Raw genomic sequence first — 17,727 nt, 5'->3', positions numbered from 1 at the left:
GCTTGAACTGTTTATCTCAGGGACACTTCATGGCTGATTGCTCTAGGCGTACCTGTGCAAAATGTGGACAACGCCATCATTATTTACTACATCCGTTTATGTCAACCAATTCGACGACACAAGGTCAAACCCAGAACATCCCGAACAGGCCTCAAGTCGGTAACGCGAACGTGCAAATGCCGCATCGTCAACAGTCCCAAACTCAGCAACAACCACATTCACAGGGACAATCCCGGATGAATAATGCTCAGTTAAATTCTCAACCCGCAACAGTACAGAACACTGCATCGCAACCTACACGACAGCCACCTCCCACAAACACAACAGCTACTCTTCACCACACTGCTACTTTACACCACATTCGCAGTCACCGGAACACAACACTTCTGTCAACTGCAATCGTGAATTTTGCTGATCGCTTCGGCAATACGACCCTCGTTCGTGTGTTATTAGACAACGGGTCCCAAATATGCATTATCACGGAAAACCTTTCCCAGAAACTAAACTTTAAACGGTTCCATGAAAATCTTCCAGTAAAGGGTGTTGGTGATGCTTTGACGGTGTCTAAACAATCTGTGTTAGCAAGAATCCTGTCACGAAATTTATTGTTCGAGACCAAAGAGCTGAAGTTTTATGTACTACCTCGAATCACGTTGAATTTGCCGCAGCCTAGTATCGATATCGGTACATGGAAGCTGCCGACTGATATTTGCTTAGCTGATCCAAGCTTCTACGAGTCTGGTGGAGTTGATGCAATTTCGGGTGTTTCAGTCTTTTATGATCTGTTGCTGGGAGAGTAGATGAAGCTGTAGGAAACAGGTGTGACTCTATGTAATACCCAACTCGGTTGGATAGTAGCGGGAGAAATATCGGACAACTCTGAAGCTAGCTATAGCATTGCCGTCGCAAATGTAGTCACAACTGGAGAAATCCATGAACAACTAGCGCGTTTCTGGGAGTTAGAGACCTGTAAGACAAAGAGCTGTCTATCCATTGAGGAGACTACTTGCGAAACTATCTTCGAACAGACAACATCAAGAGATGCAGATGGAAAATTCCGAGTAACACTTCCCAAAAGGGATTACTTGATGGAACGATTGGGAGAGTCAAAGTCAATTGCAACCAAACGATTTATGGCACTTGAAAGGCGATTGAATGCTAATCTGGAAATGAAGGCTCTTTACACGGCATTTATCCACGAATATTTGCTAATGGGTCATATGAAGGAAATAAGGGACGAGGAAAATGAACCAAAGTGTAGCTACTACATGCCCCACCATGCTGTTATGAAACCAGACAGTACACGACGAAACTGAGAGTCGTTTTTGATGCGTCGTGCGCCACAGACTCCGGAATTTCGTTGAATGACATTCTGATGGTGGGTCCAGTAGTTCAAAATGATCTGCTGTCTATCTTGATTCGGTTTCGACTCCATAAATATGCAATTATCGGCGATGTCGAGAAGATGTACCGAATGATCAACGTCGTGGAACAAGATCAGCCACTTCAGAGAATACTTTGGAGAGAATCAGTGGATGAGAGGTTGCGAACATACCAATTGACCACCGTAACGTATGGCACTTCATCAGCTCCGTATCTTGCCACAAGGAGTTTGAAAAGATGTGCTGAAGAGGGAGAAAAGACACATCCAGTTGCAGCCAATGTGATCAAGAACAACTTCTACGTTGATGATATGCTTGCTGGGGTACATACTGTAGATGAAGGGAAGAAACTTTTCAGCGACGTGCAATCGCTTCTCGGGTCCGCTGGGTTCAACCTGCGGAAATGGCACTCTAATCAACAAGAGATTTTGAACAATATACCAAGTTACTTGAGGGATAAACGTGACGTTCTTAATATCGATACGACATCGACCGTAAAAACACTTGGTCTCACCTGGGAACCAGATTCGGATCTTTTCTGGTTTAAAATGCCACGCTGGAAGCAGACGTCTCCGATAACGCAACGTGTTGTACTATCTGAAGCCGCACGTCTTTTCGATCCATATGGACTAGCAGGACCCGTCATTGTTCAAGCGAAGATGTTTCTCCAAGTGCTTTGGAAAGGAAAGTATTCTTGGGATGAGCCTTTAAGCATGACGTTACAATCACAATGGCTGGAGTTCAGAAACAGCTTGGATCGACTCGATGCAGTTTCCGTGCCACGCTGGATTGCATTTGGTAAAAATGTAATTTCATGCGAACTTCACGGTTTCTGTGATGCCTCAGAAAGGGCTTACGGAGCAGTTATCTACCTAAGAAGTGTAACACGAGAAGGTCAGGTATCACATCGTTTAGTGATGGCGAAATCGAAGGTGGCGCCTTTAGAAGACTTGAATAAGCGGAAGAAAAAACTGTCGATACCCAGACTAGAGTTGTCATCAGCATTGGTACTGGCACACCTGTATGAAACTGTTGCCGCAAGCATCCAAATTCCAACTAATGCTTATTTTTGGACTGATTCGACCATAGTGAAGTGTTGGCTTTCATCGCATCCGTCTAGATGGCAAGTATTCGTAGCCAACCGAGTGTCGGAGATTCAGCACATCTCCCGATAAGACGTTTGGAATCATGTACCCGGCGTTGAGAGTCCGGCTGATATTATTTCCCGGGGTGCGACACCGCTTCAACTAGCAGAAAGCTCTGTATGGTGGAAGGGTCCCAGTTGGCTCGGGAAAGATTGCAACGAATGGCCGAAAACGTATGAAGCTCCAGACCAACAATTCGATTCAGTTACGTTGGAAGAAAAACCCTTAGTTACAGCAGCGTTACAGATGTTACCTCCTAGTGAAATCTTCACTCTTTATTCGTCATTGTGTCAACTGGTCCGGTTGACGGCATGGATATTACGTTACACACATAATAGCAGAAAAATCAATCGAACAGTCAGACGAACAGGAGTGCTCAGTGCACGAGAACATGAAGAAGCATTGCTCGTTTTAGTGAAATTTGCACAATCCGAATGTTTTCCAATTGAACTGTCGGATCTAGCAGCGAGAGGAGAAGTTAAGCCTACCTCTAGATTACATTCCAAGGATCCTGAGCTACGAGACGGTGTGATTCGCGTTGGCGGTAGACTTCGTCATGCTCCAGTTACGTTCGACAGAAAACACCCGATAGTGTTGGACAGCAGTCACCTATTAACCAAGCTGATAATGAAAGAATATTATCATAAACTCCTCCACGGAGGACCGCAGCTTATGCTTTCCTGCATGAAGGAAAGATTCTGGCCACTTTGTGGGCGAAACCTAGCGAAGAAAGTAGTTCATGAATGTGTTCCTTGCTTTAGAGCACGACCACGCGTCCATGACCAACTGATGGGCGATTTACCGTTGGAACGGGTAACTCCAGCTCCTGCCTTCCTGCGAGTTGGAATTGACTATTGCGGTCCATTTAGTCTCGGCCACACGTCGCGAAAGGCCATTCCGGCTAGGTGTTACTTGTGCCTGTTCATCTGCTTGGTGGTCAAAGCTGTCCACATAGAAGTGGTAGCCGATCTTACGATCGAAGCCTTTATCGCAGCACTCAAACGTTTCATTGCCAGGCGCGGCAAACCTGAAGTAATTTTTTGTGAAAATGCCACCAATTTCGTAGGCGCTCGGAGAGAACTAAGCGAATTGCACCGACTGTTCCGCTCTGAACAATTTCAAAATCCGATAGTTACAGAGGCAGCAAAGGACATAATCGATTTCAAATTTATTCCTGCGAAATCACCGAACTTCGGTGGGTTATGGGAAGCAGCCGTGAAGTCCCTTAAGGGTCACATGCGACGAGTCATTGGAAATAATTTACTCCGTCCTGATGAAATTTTCACCGTTGTCACGCAGATCGAAGCCTGTCTCAATTCGAGACCAATCACTCCACTAAGCAACGATCATCGAGATTTGGAAGCCCTTACTCCTGGGCACTTCCTAATACAGCGCCCTCTCACCGCCATTCCAGAACCCAGCCTCACGGATATACCGGAAAACAGACTAAGCAGGTGGCAATTAGTCCAACAGTTCTTCCAAACGATCTGGAAACGTTGGTCAACTGAATATTTGTCAGATCTCCACAACCGAAACAAATGGACAAGAAGGAGAAACAACCTACACATCGGAACGATGGTGTTGGTAAAAGAGGATAATTTACCCCACTGAAATGGCAATTAGGACGTGTTACAGAAATTCATCCAGGAACCGATGGCAACATAAGGGTTGTCACCGTTCGCACCCAACAGGGAACGTATCGGCGAGGCATTCAAAAAATATGCATTCTTCCGATCCGTGATAATCAACCGCATGTCGAGGATACCCAGTAAATTTTCTAACATCAGTTAGTGTGTTTGTCGTCGCTATTTAAAATTTAAGTTTTCAAGCCCCCACTGGGGCACTTTGGGCAGCTGGCGACGTGAAATATGTCGTTTTTGCCTGGGGGCAATCGTTAAGTTATGTTCAACAATTATCACTGTTTCGTTGGAACCTACTGCGCTGTTTTTCTTTCATCGCTAGAAATCTGGAGACCTGCCTTGGATCGCAAGCTTACCTGATTACTCTGCATCTCGTGTTCAATGTTTGGATAAACCGTAAGATAAGTACGCCCTCACATGGGGCAACTGTCGGCAATCTGCGGCACAATCGACCGCAAAGCCACGGGGGCAACATTTTAGTTACGTCGATCCACATTCGTAGTTTTTCTGGATCCAATCGTTTCAAATATTTTCGCAGATATGTCTGATGTTCGTTAGCCGTTCGTATGTTGCTATCCCGATTCGAATAATCGCCAGCCACAAGATGTCATCCCGTTTGATGTACCACGTTATGAGGATCAACCGTCGCTACCACTCACCACATCGAGGCATCGTATCCTGGCTGTTAGTAAGATGAGTATTTATTGCCCCCACGGGGCACACTTTGGCAAACACCGGATATATTATCCTTTTACGCCAGGGGGCCGAAGCTTAAGTTACGTGTCTCCTCCGAAAATCATTGGTTCGGATTACAATCGTATTTGTTTTTAACAGGCATCGATCAACTTATGGTAAAATTTCTGCATACACATAACGCATGATATCAGTGCACGGATTCATCGTGTTATGCATGTCGGATATCGTCACCAATAACAAAGAGAGATCATCTGGACCATTCAACAATTCAATCAGCGAACAACAACGATGTGTGGTAAACTCGAGACAGATGAGCAGACAGAGTCTAGACAGCGTCTATTGTTTTATTGTTTTGTATTATCTAAGAATAATTGTGTTGAGTGAACTCAAGGCCGCCGGTATGTTACGTCAGTTAAGGAACTCGTTGCAGTCGGATCGCTGAGATCCAATTGATCGTTATACATTGAAGTTGATTACCGAACGAGATACCATTTAGAATAGTAGTAGTAGATTCCTGGCAGCTGAGTGCCTTCGCATGTAGGGTAGGTCAGGATTGATGAGTCAGTTCCCTTTGGCATACCGGTCGTGCAAGTCGTACGTGATTAAGCTAAATATACAGTCCGCAATCGAATAAAGTTTACTGTTCATTATTCCGAACCCAACCACGTTTTTGGGCAGCACGCGGTCCACTTCGGACATTCTGCGGGAGCCTTGTCGGACAGTGAAGTTATTTATACTATTCACAGATAAAAGTCATGTATGTAGTGATTTGATCACACATGCTGACTTTTAATCTGACCATCTTCCAGTAACTTTTTCCATATCACATGAATCAATTTTAAACCCTATAAGCTCTGTTTTTAATTATCACAAGGCTAATTGGGAAAGATATATAACTCGTATTGAAAATAATTTCAATAGCGAAGTAAATATTGATTCCGCTTTGGAAGCATTGAAATGTGTAATTATTGATGCCAGAAATTATTCTGTTCCAAAGGCTCAAGTGAAATTTGATTCACCAATAATTGACGAAAATCTTCAACTTCTAATTCGTTTGAAAAATGTCCGCAGACGCCAATATCAACGTTCTCGTGACCCTATTTTCCAAACTATTTATAAAGATTAAAGAGATTAAACATAGATTTACTCTTCTGAGAAATCAAAATTTTGATACTAAAGCTGAAAAATTGAAACCATATTCAAAACCCTTTTGGAAGCTGTCGAAGATTCTTAAGAAACCTTCAAAGCCTATTCCAGTTTTAAGAGATGGTGAACGTTTTTTTATATCCAATGAACAAAAGGCTCAAAGACTTGCTCAGCAGTTTGAGAGTGTTCATAATTCAAATTTGAATTTTGTGAGTCCAATTGAAAATGAAGTCACAAGTCAATTTGATTCAAATTCTTCCCAGAACTTTTTACCTGAGGAAATAATTGAAACTAACTTGAATGGAATCAATTATTAAAAATTTCAAAAATATAAAAGCACCTGGTGACGATGGAATGTTTAACATGATAATCAAACATCTCCCTAAGAGCACAATGGCATTTTTAGTAAAAAATTTCAAAAGCTGCTTCAAAATTGCATATTTTCCCAAATTATGGAAAAATGCAAAAATAACTCCAATTTTAAAGCCGGATAAGAATCTTTTTGAGGTTTCAAATTATCGACCAATCAGTTTGCTTTCTTCAATAAGTAAACTGTTTGAGAGAATTATTCTTAACCGAATGATGTCACACATCAACGAAAATTCAATTTTTGCAGATGAACAGTTTGGATTTCGCCATGGGCATTCCACAACTCATCAATTGCTCAGAGTTACTAATATGATACGAGCTAACAAATCTGAAGGTTATTCCACTGGAGCTGCTCTTTCAGACATAGAAAAAGCATTCGACAGTGTTTGGCATAAAGGTTTGATTGCGAAATTGCAAACTTTTAATTTTCCAATTTTCCTATTAAAAATTTAAAAAATTATCTTACTGATCGAACTGTGCAGGTTGTCTATCAGAATTCAAAATCTGATAGATTTCCTGTCAGAGCAGGTGTGCCTCAAGGTTCAGTCTTGGGTCCAGTCCTGTACAACATGTTTACTTCAGATCTTCCAGATTTGCCTCCAGGATGCACAAAGTCATTGTTCTGCGATGACACAAGCATTTCCGTAAAAGGAAAAAGCCTTCGTGTCATATGCAGTCGATTGCAGAAAAGTTTAGATATTTTTTCTTCCTACATGCAAAAGTGGAAAATTTCTCCCAATGCTTCTAAAACTCAAATGATATTTTTTCCCCATAAGCCTAGGGCTTCTTTCCTCAAGCCAAACAATAATCACGTTGTCAAGATGAATGAGGTTATTTTAAGTTGGTCTGACAAGGTTAAGTACTTGGGACTAATTTACGATAAAAAACTTATTTTCAAAGAGCACATTGAGAGTATACAAGAAAAGTGTATCAAATATACGAGATGTTTATATCCTCTCATTAACAGAACAAACTCTTTATTTACAAACAAATTTTCAGACCAGCAATGCTTTATCCTGTACCGATCTGGTCAAGTTGTTGTTTAACAAGGAAGAAAGCGCTTCAAAGGATTCAGAATTAAATTCTGAAAATGTTTTTGAAGCGTCCTCCTTGGTTTGGTACACTCGAATTACATAGACTTACTGGTGTTGAAATATTAGAAGCTATGTCAAATAAAATTATTAACAATTTTTGACAAAAATCGTTGCAATCCTCAATTGCTACGATAAACTCTCTTTATAGCCAATAAGTTAGCAATTAATTTAGTTGTAAGTTTACTTCTCTTTCTTGACAAGTAGGTTTAAATCCCTACGAATGATAAGTCCTAATTGCGAAAGCAAACAAATCCTAACAATTAAAATTACAATTTTTCTAACAGTGTTGAAGTCACCATTTGTGATTAGACACACATACTCATTACTTACTAATATTTATCATAAATACTTAAACTACTAACCACCCCCCCCCTCTTATTAAAAAAATCTATGTTCGTTAATATTATATAATTACATAATTATCGGAATCGTAATGCACGCCATAGAAAGTAGCTACTTTTCATACATACTACATGAACTAACTGAACTTTAATTGATCAGTTTCAGACTTTGACACTATACCATTAACGTAGCTAACATGGGAGCCATGTTCAGAAGCGAAGAAATGGCTTTGTGCCAAATATTTATTCAACCAGAGGCAGCTTACACTTCAGTTTCCGAGCTAGGAGAAACGGGGGCCGTTCAATTTCGAGATGTAAATATTCTGCAATTCTACATAATAGATTATGTATTACTAATGAATTTTCAGTTGAATGTTGAAGTCAATGCTTTCCAGCGAAAGTTTGTCAGTGAAGTACGCCGTTGTGATGAAATGGAACGAAAGCTTCGCTATGTAGAGGTTGAAGTAAGAAAAGATAACGTAGAAATTCCAGACATACATGAAGAGACTCCACGTGCTCCCAATCCTCGGGAGATTATTGATCTGGAAGCACATCTAGAGAAGACAGAAAGCGAAATAATGGAATTATCTCAGAATGCGGTCAACTTGAAATCTAACTTTCTTGAACTGACTGAGCTGAAACATGTACTGGAGCGAACGCAAACCTTTTTCTTTGAACAAGAAGGAGCAATAAATTCAGAATCTGTCAGAAATAATTTGATTATTGACGATGTCGCCAATGCTCAACCAAGAGGTCGTCTTGGGTTTGTTGCTGGAGTTATTCAACGTGAAAAGGTGCCAGGTTTCGAGCGTATGTTGTGGAGAATCTCTCGCGGTAACGTGTTTTTACGACAAGCAGAACTAGACAAACCTTTAGAAGATCCATTAACAGTAAGTATTGGGCTTAATAGATATTTGACATGTTTTAAATTACTCATTTTAGGGAGGCAAAATCTACAAAACGGTGTTCGCTGCTTTTTTCCAAGGCGAGCAATTAAAAACTAGAATCAAAAAAGTTTGCACCGGATACCATGCGTCACTTTATCCCTGCCCTAGTGCAGCTGATGAGCGCGAGGACATGCTGAAAGGGGTTCGTACTCGCTTGGAAGATTTGAATATGGTACTGAATCAGACGCAGGATCACCGGTCACGTGTATTATCAACAGTTGCAAAAGAGCTGCCGCGTTGGAGGATTATGGTGAAGAAAATGAAGGCTATTTATCATACACTAAATCTGTTCAATATGGATGTGACAAAAAAGTGTCTTATCGGTGAATGTTGGGTGCCAGTGTTGGATCTTCCTGTTGTTCAGAAAGCGTTATCTGATGGATCGGCTGCAGTTGGAAGCACTATACCATCCTTTTTGAACATTATTGAAACTAATGAAGCTCCACCTACTTTTAACAGAACAAATAAGTTCACAAGGGGATTTCAAAATTTGATCGATGCATATGGGATTGCTTCTTATCGTGAAGCAAATCCTGCCCTTTACACTATCATTACGTTTCCTTTTTTGTTCGGTATAATGTTTGGAGATTTGGGTCACGGAATAATAATGGCCCTGTTTGGTTTGTGGATGGTGAGTGGAGAAAAAAAATTGGGTGCAAAAAAATCAAATAACGAAATATGGAATATATTCTTCGGAGGTCGGTATATAATTTTATTAATGGGTGTATTTTCCATGTACACGGGGTTTATTTACAATGATTTATTTTCTAAATCAATGAATATTTTTGGAAGCTCGTGGATTATTAATTATAATACATCCACCATTATGACAAATAAAGATTTGGCGTTAAACCCTGGATCTGCGGATTTAGTTGAGAATATCTATCCAGTTGGATTGGACCCTATTTGGCAGCTTGCTAGTAATAAAATAATTTTTCTAAATTCATACAAAATGAAACTATCCATCATATTCGGTGTAGTTCACATGATTTTTGGTGTTTGTATGAGTGTAATTAACTACAATTTCTTCAAAAAACGAATTAGTGTAGTGCTGGAATTTCTACCGCAGATTATTTTCTTGGTTCTACTTTTTGCATATATGGTATTCATGATGTTCATGAAGTGGATCCAATATACTGCCAAGACAGATTTGCAACCAAAAACACCAGGCTGCGCCCCATCAGTACTAATCATGTTCATCAATATGATGTTATTTAAAAAAACTGAACCTTTACATGGCTGTGAAGAATTTATGTATTCATTCCAAGAATCATTACAGCGCACATTCGTATTCATTGCGCTTCTATGTATCCCATGGATGCTGCTAGGAAAACCCTTTTACATCATGTTCAGCAGAAAAAATGAAGCTAAGCCTCATTATAACGGGGATATAAATCAAACAGCCGATCCAACCATAAACTCATCTGCGCAGAACAAGTCAAACGTGCCCAATGAACATGATGAGGAACCAATAAGTGAAATTTTTATTCATCAAGCTATTCATACTATCGAATATGTTCTTAGTACCGTATCCCACACTGCATCATATTTGCGACTTTGGGCATTATCGCTTGCTCATGCTCGTAAGTTCTATTTAACATCAATTTAACCAAGATTTCTAAACTTATTTCTTAATTTTGTCAGAGCTATCAGAAGTGCTTTGGAATATGGTGCTTTCGATGGGACTGAAACAAGATTCGTACAAAGGTGCTATCATGCTCTATTTCGTCTTTGGTGCGTGGTCTCTTTTCACTTTGGCTATTCTCGTAATGATGGAAGGATTATCAGCATTTTTACACACACTGCGTTTGCATTGGTGAGTACATATGAAAGCATTTCACTGTGCAAATTATCAAATCTTGTTTTCCTCGACAGGGTTGAATTTATGAGCAAATTCTACGAAGGACTCGGCTATGTTTTTCAGCCATTCTCATTCAAATTAATTTTGGATGCAGATGATGATATCGATTGATGGATTTGATGTAATGCAGATGAAAATTAAATTTTCTTATGTCATGCTATCGCATAATGCTGTTCCACTAATTTAGCAGTATTAAAGATTTATTTCAGAAAAAATGTAACTTATAATGCTTCGAATACAATAAAATCTTGTTCAATTTAATTTCCTTATGATAAGCATAGTTTACAGTTCTAAGCGAAGTGAAAAATTAAACAAGTGAAAAAGCTTAGTTTTCGCTAGGAGAATCCGTTGTGAAAACCTGGTTATGGAATACATAGGAAAACCAGCCTGTAGTTTACAATTTATGCGAAGAGAAATTCACGAGTTTACACTTTAGGTGAAGTGAAAAATGGCCGGAATCGAAAGAATGTAAACGCGCATAGTCAGCAGAGTAAGAAAACTTTATGTCAAATCGCATATAAAGAATTGCCTCTATCGCTTATGAATCAGGGTTGATATTTGTTGACACTCTTGAGTTAAAGTGAAAAAAAGCATCCATAAACTTTATTTTTTCACAATCCTTTCAGAGTTCTCCCTTCCCGCTTTTTGCATGGAAGTGAACTGTCAAAACACCTCATTATATTTCATGCAATGGAAGTAAGACAACAAAATCAGTTTATCAGTTAACGAAGATTGTCAAGGCATCGGTCAGTGTCAGTGAAAAAGTGTTTCGGTGAGGTTCATTTTGGTTGAGTGGACTGTTTGTTTCTCTTTTCCGCTTTGAAGTGAAGATCATTTGGTTATAATTGTCGTCAAATTTTATTCCGTAACCGTGAACGATGCGCGCGATCTATTTCATCTGAGTATAACAGCACGTTACTAGGACGAAAATCTAGTGTATCTGAAAGAGTGCTGCGATCATTGGAAGTGAAAATTGAAAATGATTAGCTGTAATTTTCGAAGAATTTAACTGGGGAAAATGACTTTTATCAGCACTGCTTATGATAGAAAATTCCATTATATTCCACGCAAATTTGAATGATATTGCACATAATTTTCAAACACAATCGTGGTTTACGTCAGAAGTAACTGAAATTTAAATGGTATTTCGCATAATTTACAAACAAAATCGTGAATTACGTCAAGAGCCACCGAAATTTAAACGAGAAAATATTTTACGTGACGCATAATATTCAGAATTTTTTTCTGTGAGGGTACGTGAATGAAAAGGTATTTTGGTCTCGAAGTGTATCGATACACGATTCACTCATGCACTCTCACAACGACGTGTTAGTTTGCTGCACCCGCGCCATATTTACAGGGCTAACATTTCAACATATGTGTAAACGAGATATCATATCACCGCCTCTTTTCATACATTTTTATCTTACTGCTGACAGCGGGCACAAATAATTTTTAAGCCTAGGACATGAGTTCATTGTCATTCACTGTTACTGTTGTCACTCGGTATAGGGATGCCAATGGCTCGGTTTGCTGGAGTGCAGTAAATACATAGCATTTCATAGCAAAAGTTTTTTTTCGCTGCAAATACTACGTGCTTCGCTACTTTTTCCTCAATAGTACTTCAGTAATACGTAGTACAGGTATGTTCCGTTTTTGCTTTTTTATCATTTTGAATATTGGTAAATAACATTTAAATATTAGTTTGACATTACATTCAGCCTGAAGTGTCTTTAATTTTGTCTCACTTGAGGCGCAACGAAGGATTAGTCCCATATGTTCTTTGTCTTCTTGTCCTATTGCTGAAGAGTCATTGGGTATTATTGAGTGAAGTGCTCAATAACGTTTGAGAGAGGTAGCTTTGTGAAAAAAGTATTGTTAATCTTTAATCTCTTCAAGTAATTTATAACCGAATGCATTTAACCGAATGTTCCACGGAACAGCGTCCAAAATATGTAGAAAGATAACAACGTGGAAAAACAGTGCATTTTGTTCTTGTAGTATTTTTATCTCCACAAAATTAAAATTGCTCAAAAAGTAATCATTGATAATTTGTTATAAAATTTTGAATAAAGCTAGTCGTTTATCGTTATCTTAAGAAACATTATTCACCAAATAGAATGTTATTTTTTTTTTCATTTTCGTGAAGATACGCTCCATTTCGCATCAATGTTGTTTTTTTTTAATTGTGGAAATTTGATTGTAGCAAATATTTTATAGCTTACTTTTTCGATGAAGAATATTTCGAAAAACAGTACTTTCTTTGTCTTGTTCTACATTTTGTTGAGTAAATCATGTTTCTAAAGTTGGAGACAAAACTTTCATGATTCATATAAACTAGAATAAAACATGGGAATTATCTTTTATTCACAAAAAATTGCATGCGTTTTTCAACATTTTCTCCTTAAGAGTGTGAATTGTCTATCTAAAAACTAGTGTCGAAATGTTCATTAAATTCTGAGAGAACCTTGCCAGCCTCTCAGTCGATTAGTCAAAAATGTGTCATGTATTGTATGTATTTACACTAGTCGAGAACTATGAGTATTAGTTTTGAGCCGCCAATCAGTAAAAGATTAAAATAAATTTAAAAAAAGATGTGTTGCCAAAAACGGAACCAAAAGTTGCCAAAATCGGAACGTGCCAAAAACGGAACGTGCCAAAAACGGAACATGCCAAAAACGGAACATGCCAAAAACGGAACATGATAAAAACGGAACATGCCAAAAACGGAACTTACCTGTATATTGCGTCTGGTAAATTTTCAAAGCTGTAACAACTTTACCATTTCCTAGTTTTTGAATTGCTTTCATAGACTCATTCTGCGACTGCGGCGGAATATCCATAGGCTTAAGTATAACACCAACATTTCGGGTGAAAAGAAGGAACAGAGGATTTTGTTACTGTCCACTAGTAGAATTTATGAGATAATGTTTCCGTCCCGTCACTTATGGGGAGCGGATGAGGCTTTCTTTAACCCTCTAGTGCCCAGTGCCGCCTTTAGACGGTCTTCAGTTGAACCTCTGAAAAGCTTCAATCAATACTTAAAAAATATTTATAAAAATTTATAGTGATTTTTTCGAAGTCCGTCTGAAAATTAACTTGGACACTAGAGGGTTAATTGTGAAAACAGTGTATGGGTGAAAGTCCATGAAGATAAGGGAGGTCAAGTCGGCATGGTTTATGTACCTATTATGCATGGAAAATATTTGACTTTCAAATATAATTTAACGCATATTAATGACTTTTGATAGTCAAATTGAAGTTTAGTGCACTACTGAGCATAACTTTTGAATATATTTACTAACGTTCGTTTATCCTGAATTTTCATGACCTTGCTTTAAAGTCAATATCAACCCTGCAAAACAGTAATTTCTAAACTTTGGTTACTGTACCCAGTTTAAAAATTCAGGCTTCTTATTGGTTTTATAAGCACGCGCTGATTGTTCAACCCGCATTTTCACAGTTATCAATTACGCGTATGCTCTAAGGCAGCCGACCGAATTTCAGGTGACAGGTGACTGTATCGGTAATCGAACTCCTGCCTTCCAGCTTAGATTGCTGTGCTCTTTCCGACGGAGTTATAAGATCCCCATTGTCAAATCATAGAAAAGCAAAGCAAAGCCTTGGTGCTACGATTCGGAACTCGATCTGATTTATTTATACACAGACTTCGCAGCCAACTGTTTTAGTGTACAGGACAATTGCGAGGATAGCGCGCTGCGATCCTACTGACACTTACAGTCTTCCCCGAGCCGAGACTCGAACTCACGACGACTGGCTTCTTAGGCCAGCGCCGTACCTCGAGACTGTCTAGGAGATATTGTCAAAACATATGAGTATTCAAAACATGAGAAAAACAAACTTTGAAAAAAGGCTGAGCAAAATATTACAATAATCTGTTATCGAAATCGATTCAATGTCTTTCTGATAGTCTAACCTGCCTCTCGATGTTAACCTCACTGCTGGAATTACTCTTTAAAATAATGTCTCTGTCTTCGAAACAAAAAAACATTCGTCTGGCTCCTAATACTGGGAGCATTGGCCCATAATACGGAGAGTCAAAAAGTGGCCCATAATAGTGGGAATCGAAAGAGCATAACATTTTGTGAATTTTTGATTAAATGAGTTGTGTAAGAACGGATATATATTTTCAACATCAAACTTCAATGTTTTTAGCACAAGTTAGTAAAAAAGCGAAGGTTTTATCTTAGTTTTTTGATTTTTTATCGCTAATTTAAAAACTCAATTATGCTTAGCTGACCCATAATACTGATATGACTGTAATTTCCGCAAAAAACTTAATGTGGAATATGTTGAGACTGACAGAATTGTGATTTTTATATTATCAACGAAATTCCGAATCAAGTCGCGCTTTTAAGATTTCGGTCCTATCTGACTTTGACCGGACTCTACCCGATTCGATGTCGAACACTACTCACAAGAACTTCCAATACGCCTTCCGTGAAGTTGATAGCGTCTTAAACGATGTTTTGGGCAATCAAAGTTTTTTCCATCTGGTTCAAAACTGAGCAATCTTTGTTCACGTAAAAAGGGGGTTGGATATGCAAGAGGAGAACGTACAAACAGTTTCTTCAAAAACCCGCCAGAATATGTCAGCATGCAAAAAAAAAACAGGTTTCCACGTTGGCATTTCCTCAGTTTTTGTTGAACAAATGAAACGGCAGACATGCAGGATCATGATTTTCCCGGCGTGAAGAATGATTGCCCGGTTTTCCCGTCTTTTTTACCGGTGATTTTAAATTCCCGGTTTTTTCCAGCTTTTTCCGTTTTTCCCGGTAGAGTGGCCACCCTGTAAATTGATCCAGCCAATTATGGGAATTTTACCAGAATCCAGAGTCGTTCCTGCCGTGCCGTTTGAAAAAACAGGGGTGGCATTGCGCAGCTCGATTCGAACGATTTTCGCTATTTTCGAGTAGGTTACATACTGCCAGTTATGCTTTAAGCTTAAAAGGAGCTGTCATTGTCTTTTGTCCTGCGGCTCATCTAACCCGCAAAGTTGGAAAAAATACGAAAAACAAAACATAGCGCCCCCAGCGATCATTTAGTTTTGTTCGACTTGCTCGAAACGAAATGCGCAATGTCACCCCAGGTGTAGATTTCGCTGGGCCAGTTTTCATACGTCAAGGAATACGAAAGGTTATCCAAGTAAAAGCATATATTTCACTTTACGTGTGCTTCACCACTAAAGCCATTCATCTCGAACTTGTATCGGACTTGTCATCGGCTGCATTTTCAGCAGCCCTCCACCGTTTTGTTGCCCGACGTGGTCTGGTTAAAGAACTGCACTCAGACAACGGTACCAATTTTGCAGGAGCTAAATCCGTCCTCCACGAGTTGTATCTCATGTCCACGGACAACCAAAAGCAGGGAAAATTGAACGATTTTTGTCGAGCACGCGAGATCTCCTGGCATTTTATCCCACCCCGTGCTCTCAACTTTGGCGGTCTGTGGGAGGCCGGGGTAAAGAGCATTAAAATCCAACCTCAGGAAGATTCTACATCATGCTTTGCTGACCTTTGAAGAGTACTACACTGTTTTGACGCAGATCGAGGCAATTCTCAACTCTCGTTCTTTAATTTCACATCCACCCGACCCAGGAGACCTTGAAGCAATAACGCCTGCCTATTCCCTGATAGGAAGGCCACTTACTGCTATTTCTGAGCCTAACCTGGAAGATATACGGGCAAATCTATTATCACGCAAGCAACGTTTGCAACAATTGAGGGATCATTTTTGGCGATGTTGGTCTAATGAATATCTGCATACTTTGCAATCTCGTTGCAAATGGGACAAAAATTCTGAGAATGTGACCCCAGGAGTTGTAGTTTTACTGAAGGAAGATTTTTTTTCCGTGTTGGGTATTTTATCACTGCGACCAATTTTTTGATCTTTTGTGACATATGCCCTTTTTAATTTTGCTAAGTCAGGATAACGTACCACTATTGGAAGTGGCCTTTATGATATGACCAATAGCATTAGTCCAGTCTGGTATTACACTTCGCATGAAGCGAATAACCGTACTGGAAGTTGTTCTCCAGATTTCAGAGGGTTCTAACAGCCCCCTATTGAAGAACTTATGTCTTTTATTAATATTTGCCGGACATCGGCATAACAGGTGTTCCGAGTCTTCTTTTTCCATGCAACATAAGCGACACGTATCATCTTGAAGTTTTTTCATAAGCTTCAAGTGATAACGGCTCGGGCAATGCCCTGTTAATAGACAAGTATATGTGCTTAGATCTTTCTTTGAAAGCTCCAGTATTTTGCGAGTCATAGGACCGTTCGGTGTTATAAACCTCTTTGACTGCCTACCAATGGAAGTATTTGTCCAGTTGGACTCCACCTTCGAAATTTCCCATGCTTTCAGCTCCATTTTAAGTGAAGAAGCGGATAAGCCACAGAAAGGTTCTGGTCCTATGAACTGATGAGACAATCCAAGTCGGCTTTTTTGTTCCCATCGATTCCACAGTGACCAGGAACCCAATATAAATTTACTTGATCATTGCAACCCAGTGTTTGAAGTGATTAAGAACACTCCCAAACTAGTTTTGATGTGCATGTTGCAGACTTTAGAGCTTTTAAAGCTGCTTGACTGTCGGACATGATGCAAATGTTTGAGTGTCTGTATTTCCTGCGTAGGCATATAACAGAACATTCTAGTATAGCTTGGACTTCGGCTTGGAAAACGGTTGGCCATCGACTCATCGGAATTGATAGATCTACTCCTGGGCCTGTTACTCCTGCTCCCACTCGATCGTTCATTTTTGAACCATCTGTGTAAAAAACAATTGATTCCGGACGGAGATCGGGACCCCCGCGTTCCCAAACATCGCGCTTAGGTTTAACTATTTGATATCTTCTTTCAAAGTTGTATCTTTTCTCCATCCAGTCTTCATTGTTGGTTACTAGGGGATTGATACGAATAGTTTTTAGAATATTTAGATGACCTGTTAGGTCACCTGCGAAGAGTTTCAAGAGTCTTTTAATCCTTAAAGCACTCTTCTCTGCTTCTAATTGTATAAACTGATGCAGTGGAAGCATAAAGAGTAAAGCTTCCAATGCCTTGGTTGGTGTACTTCTCATTG

The 17,727-nt window shown here is 39.5% G+C and overlaps 3 protein-coding genes across 6 annotated transcripts in view; all 3 read left to right on the top strand.

Annotated features, from left to right (window-relative positions):
• The window catches only part of LOC129718697 (V-type proton ATPase 116 kDa subunit a 1-like), a 45,685-nt gene extending 34,803 nt beyond the window's left edge, over window positions 1–10,882 (top strand). For all 4 annotated transcript variants that reach the window (XM_055669741.1, XM_055669744.1, XM_055669742.1 and 1 more), the window contains 5 exons: window positions 7,974–8,127; window positions 8,182–8,703; window positions 8,756–10,343; window positions 10,405–10,576; window positions 10,636–10,882. In XM_055669741.1, the coding sequence (XP_055525716.1) occupies window positions 8,011–8,127; window positions 8,182–8,703; window positions 8,756–10,343; window positions 10,405–10,576; window positions 10,636–10,732 (2,496 nt within the window). In that variant the 5' untranslated portion in view covers window positions 7,974–8,010 and the 3' untranslated portion in view covers window positions 10,733–10,882. The remainder of the gene's footprint in view (window positions 1–7,973; window positions 8,128–8,181; window positions 8,704–8,755; window positions 10,344–10,404; window positions 10,577–10,635) is intronic.
• On the top strand, window positions 1,466–2,557 carry LOC129717159 (uncharacterized). Its single transcript, XM_055667000.1, has one exon. It carries the CDS (start codon window positions 1,466–1,468, stop codon window positions 2,555–2,557), a length of 1,092 nt encoding a protein of 363 aa, XP_055522975.1.
• On the top strand, window positions 2,774–4,138 carry LOC129717158 (uncharacterized). Its single transcript, XM_055666999.1, has one exon. The coding sequence runs from the start codon at window positions 2,774–2,776 to the stop codon at window positions 4,136–4,138; it is 1,365 nt and encodes a 454-aa protein (XP_055522974.1).
• Window positions 10,883–17,727: the final 6,845 nt, after the last annotated feature.

This window comes from Wyeomyia smithii, chromosome 1 (genome assembly GCF_029784165.1).
Source record: "Wyeomyia smithii strain HCP4-BCI-WySm-NY-G18 chromosome 1, ASM2978416v1, whole genome shotgun sequence".
Classification (NCBI taxonomy): Eukaryota; Metazoa; Arthropoda; class Insecta; order Diptera; family Culicidae; genus Wyeomyia; species Wyeomyia smithii.
This window is presented reverse-complemented; position numbering and strand designations above follow the sequence as displayed.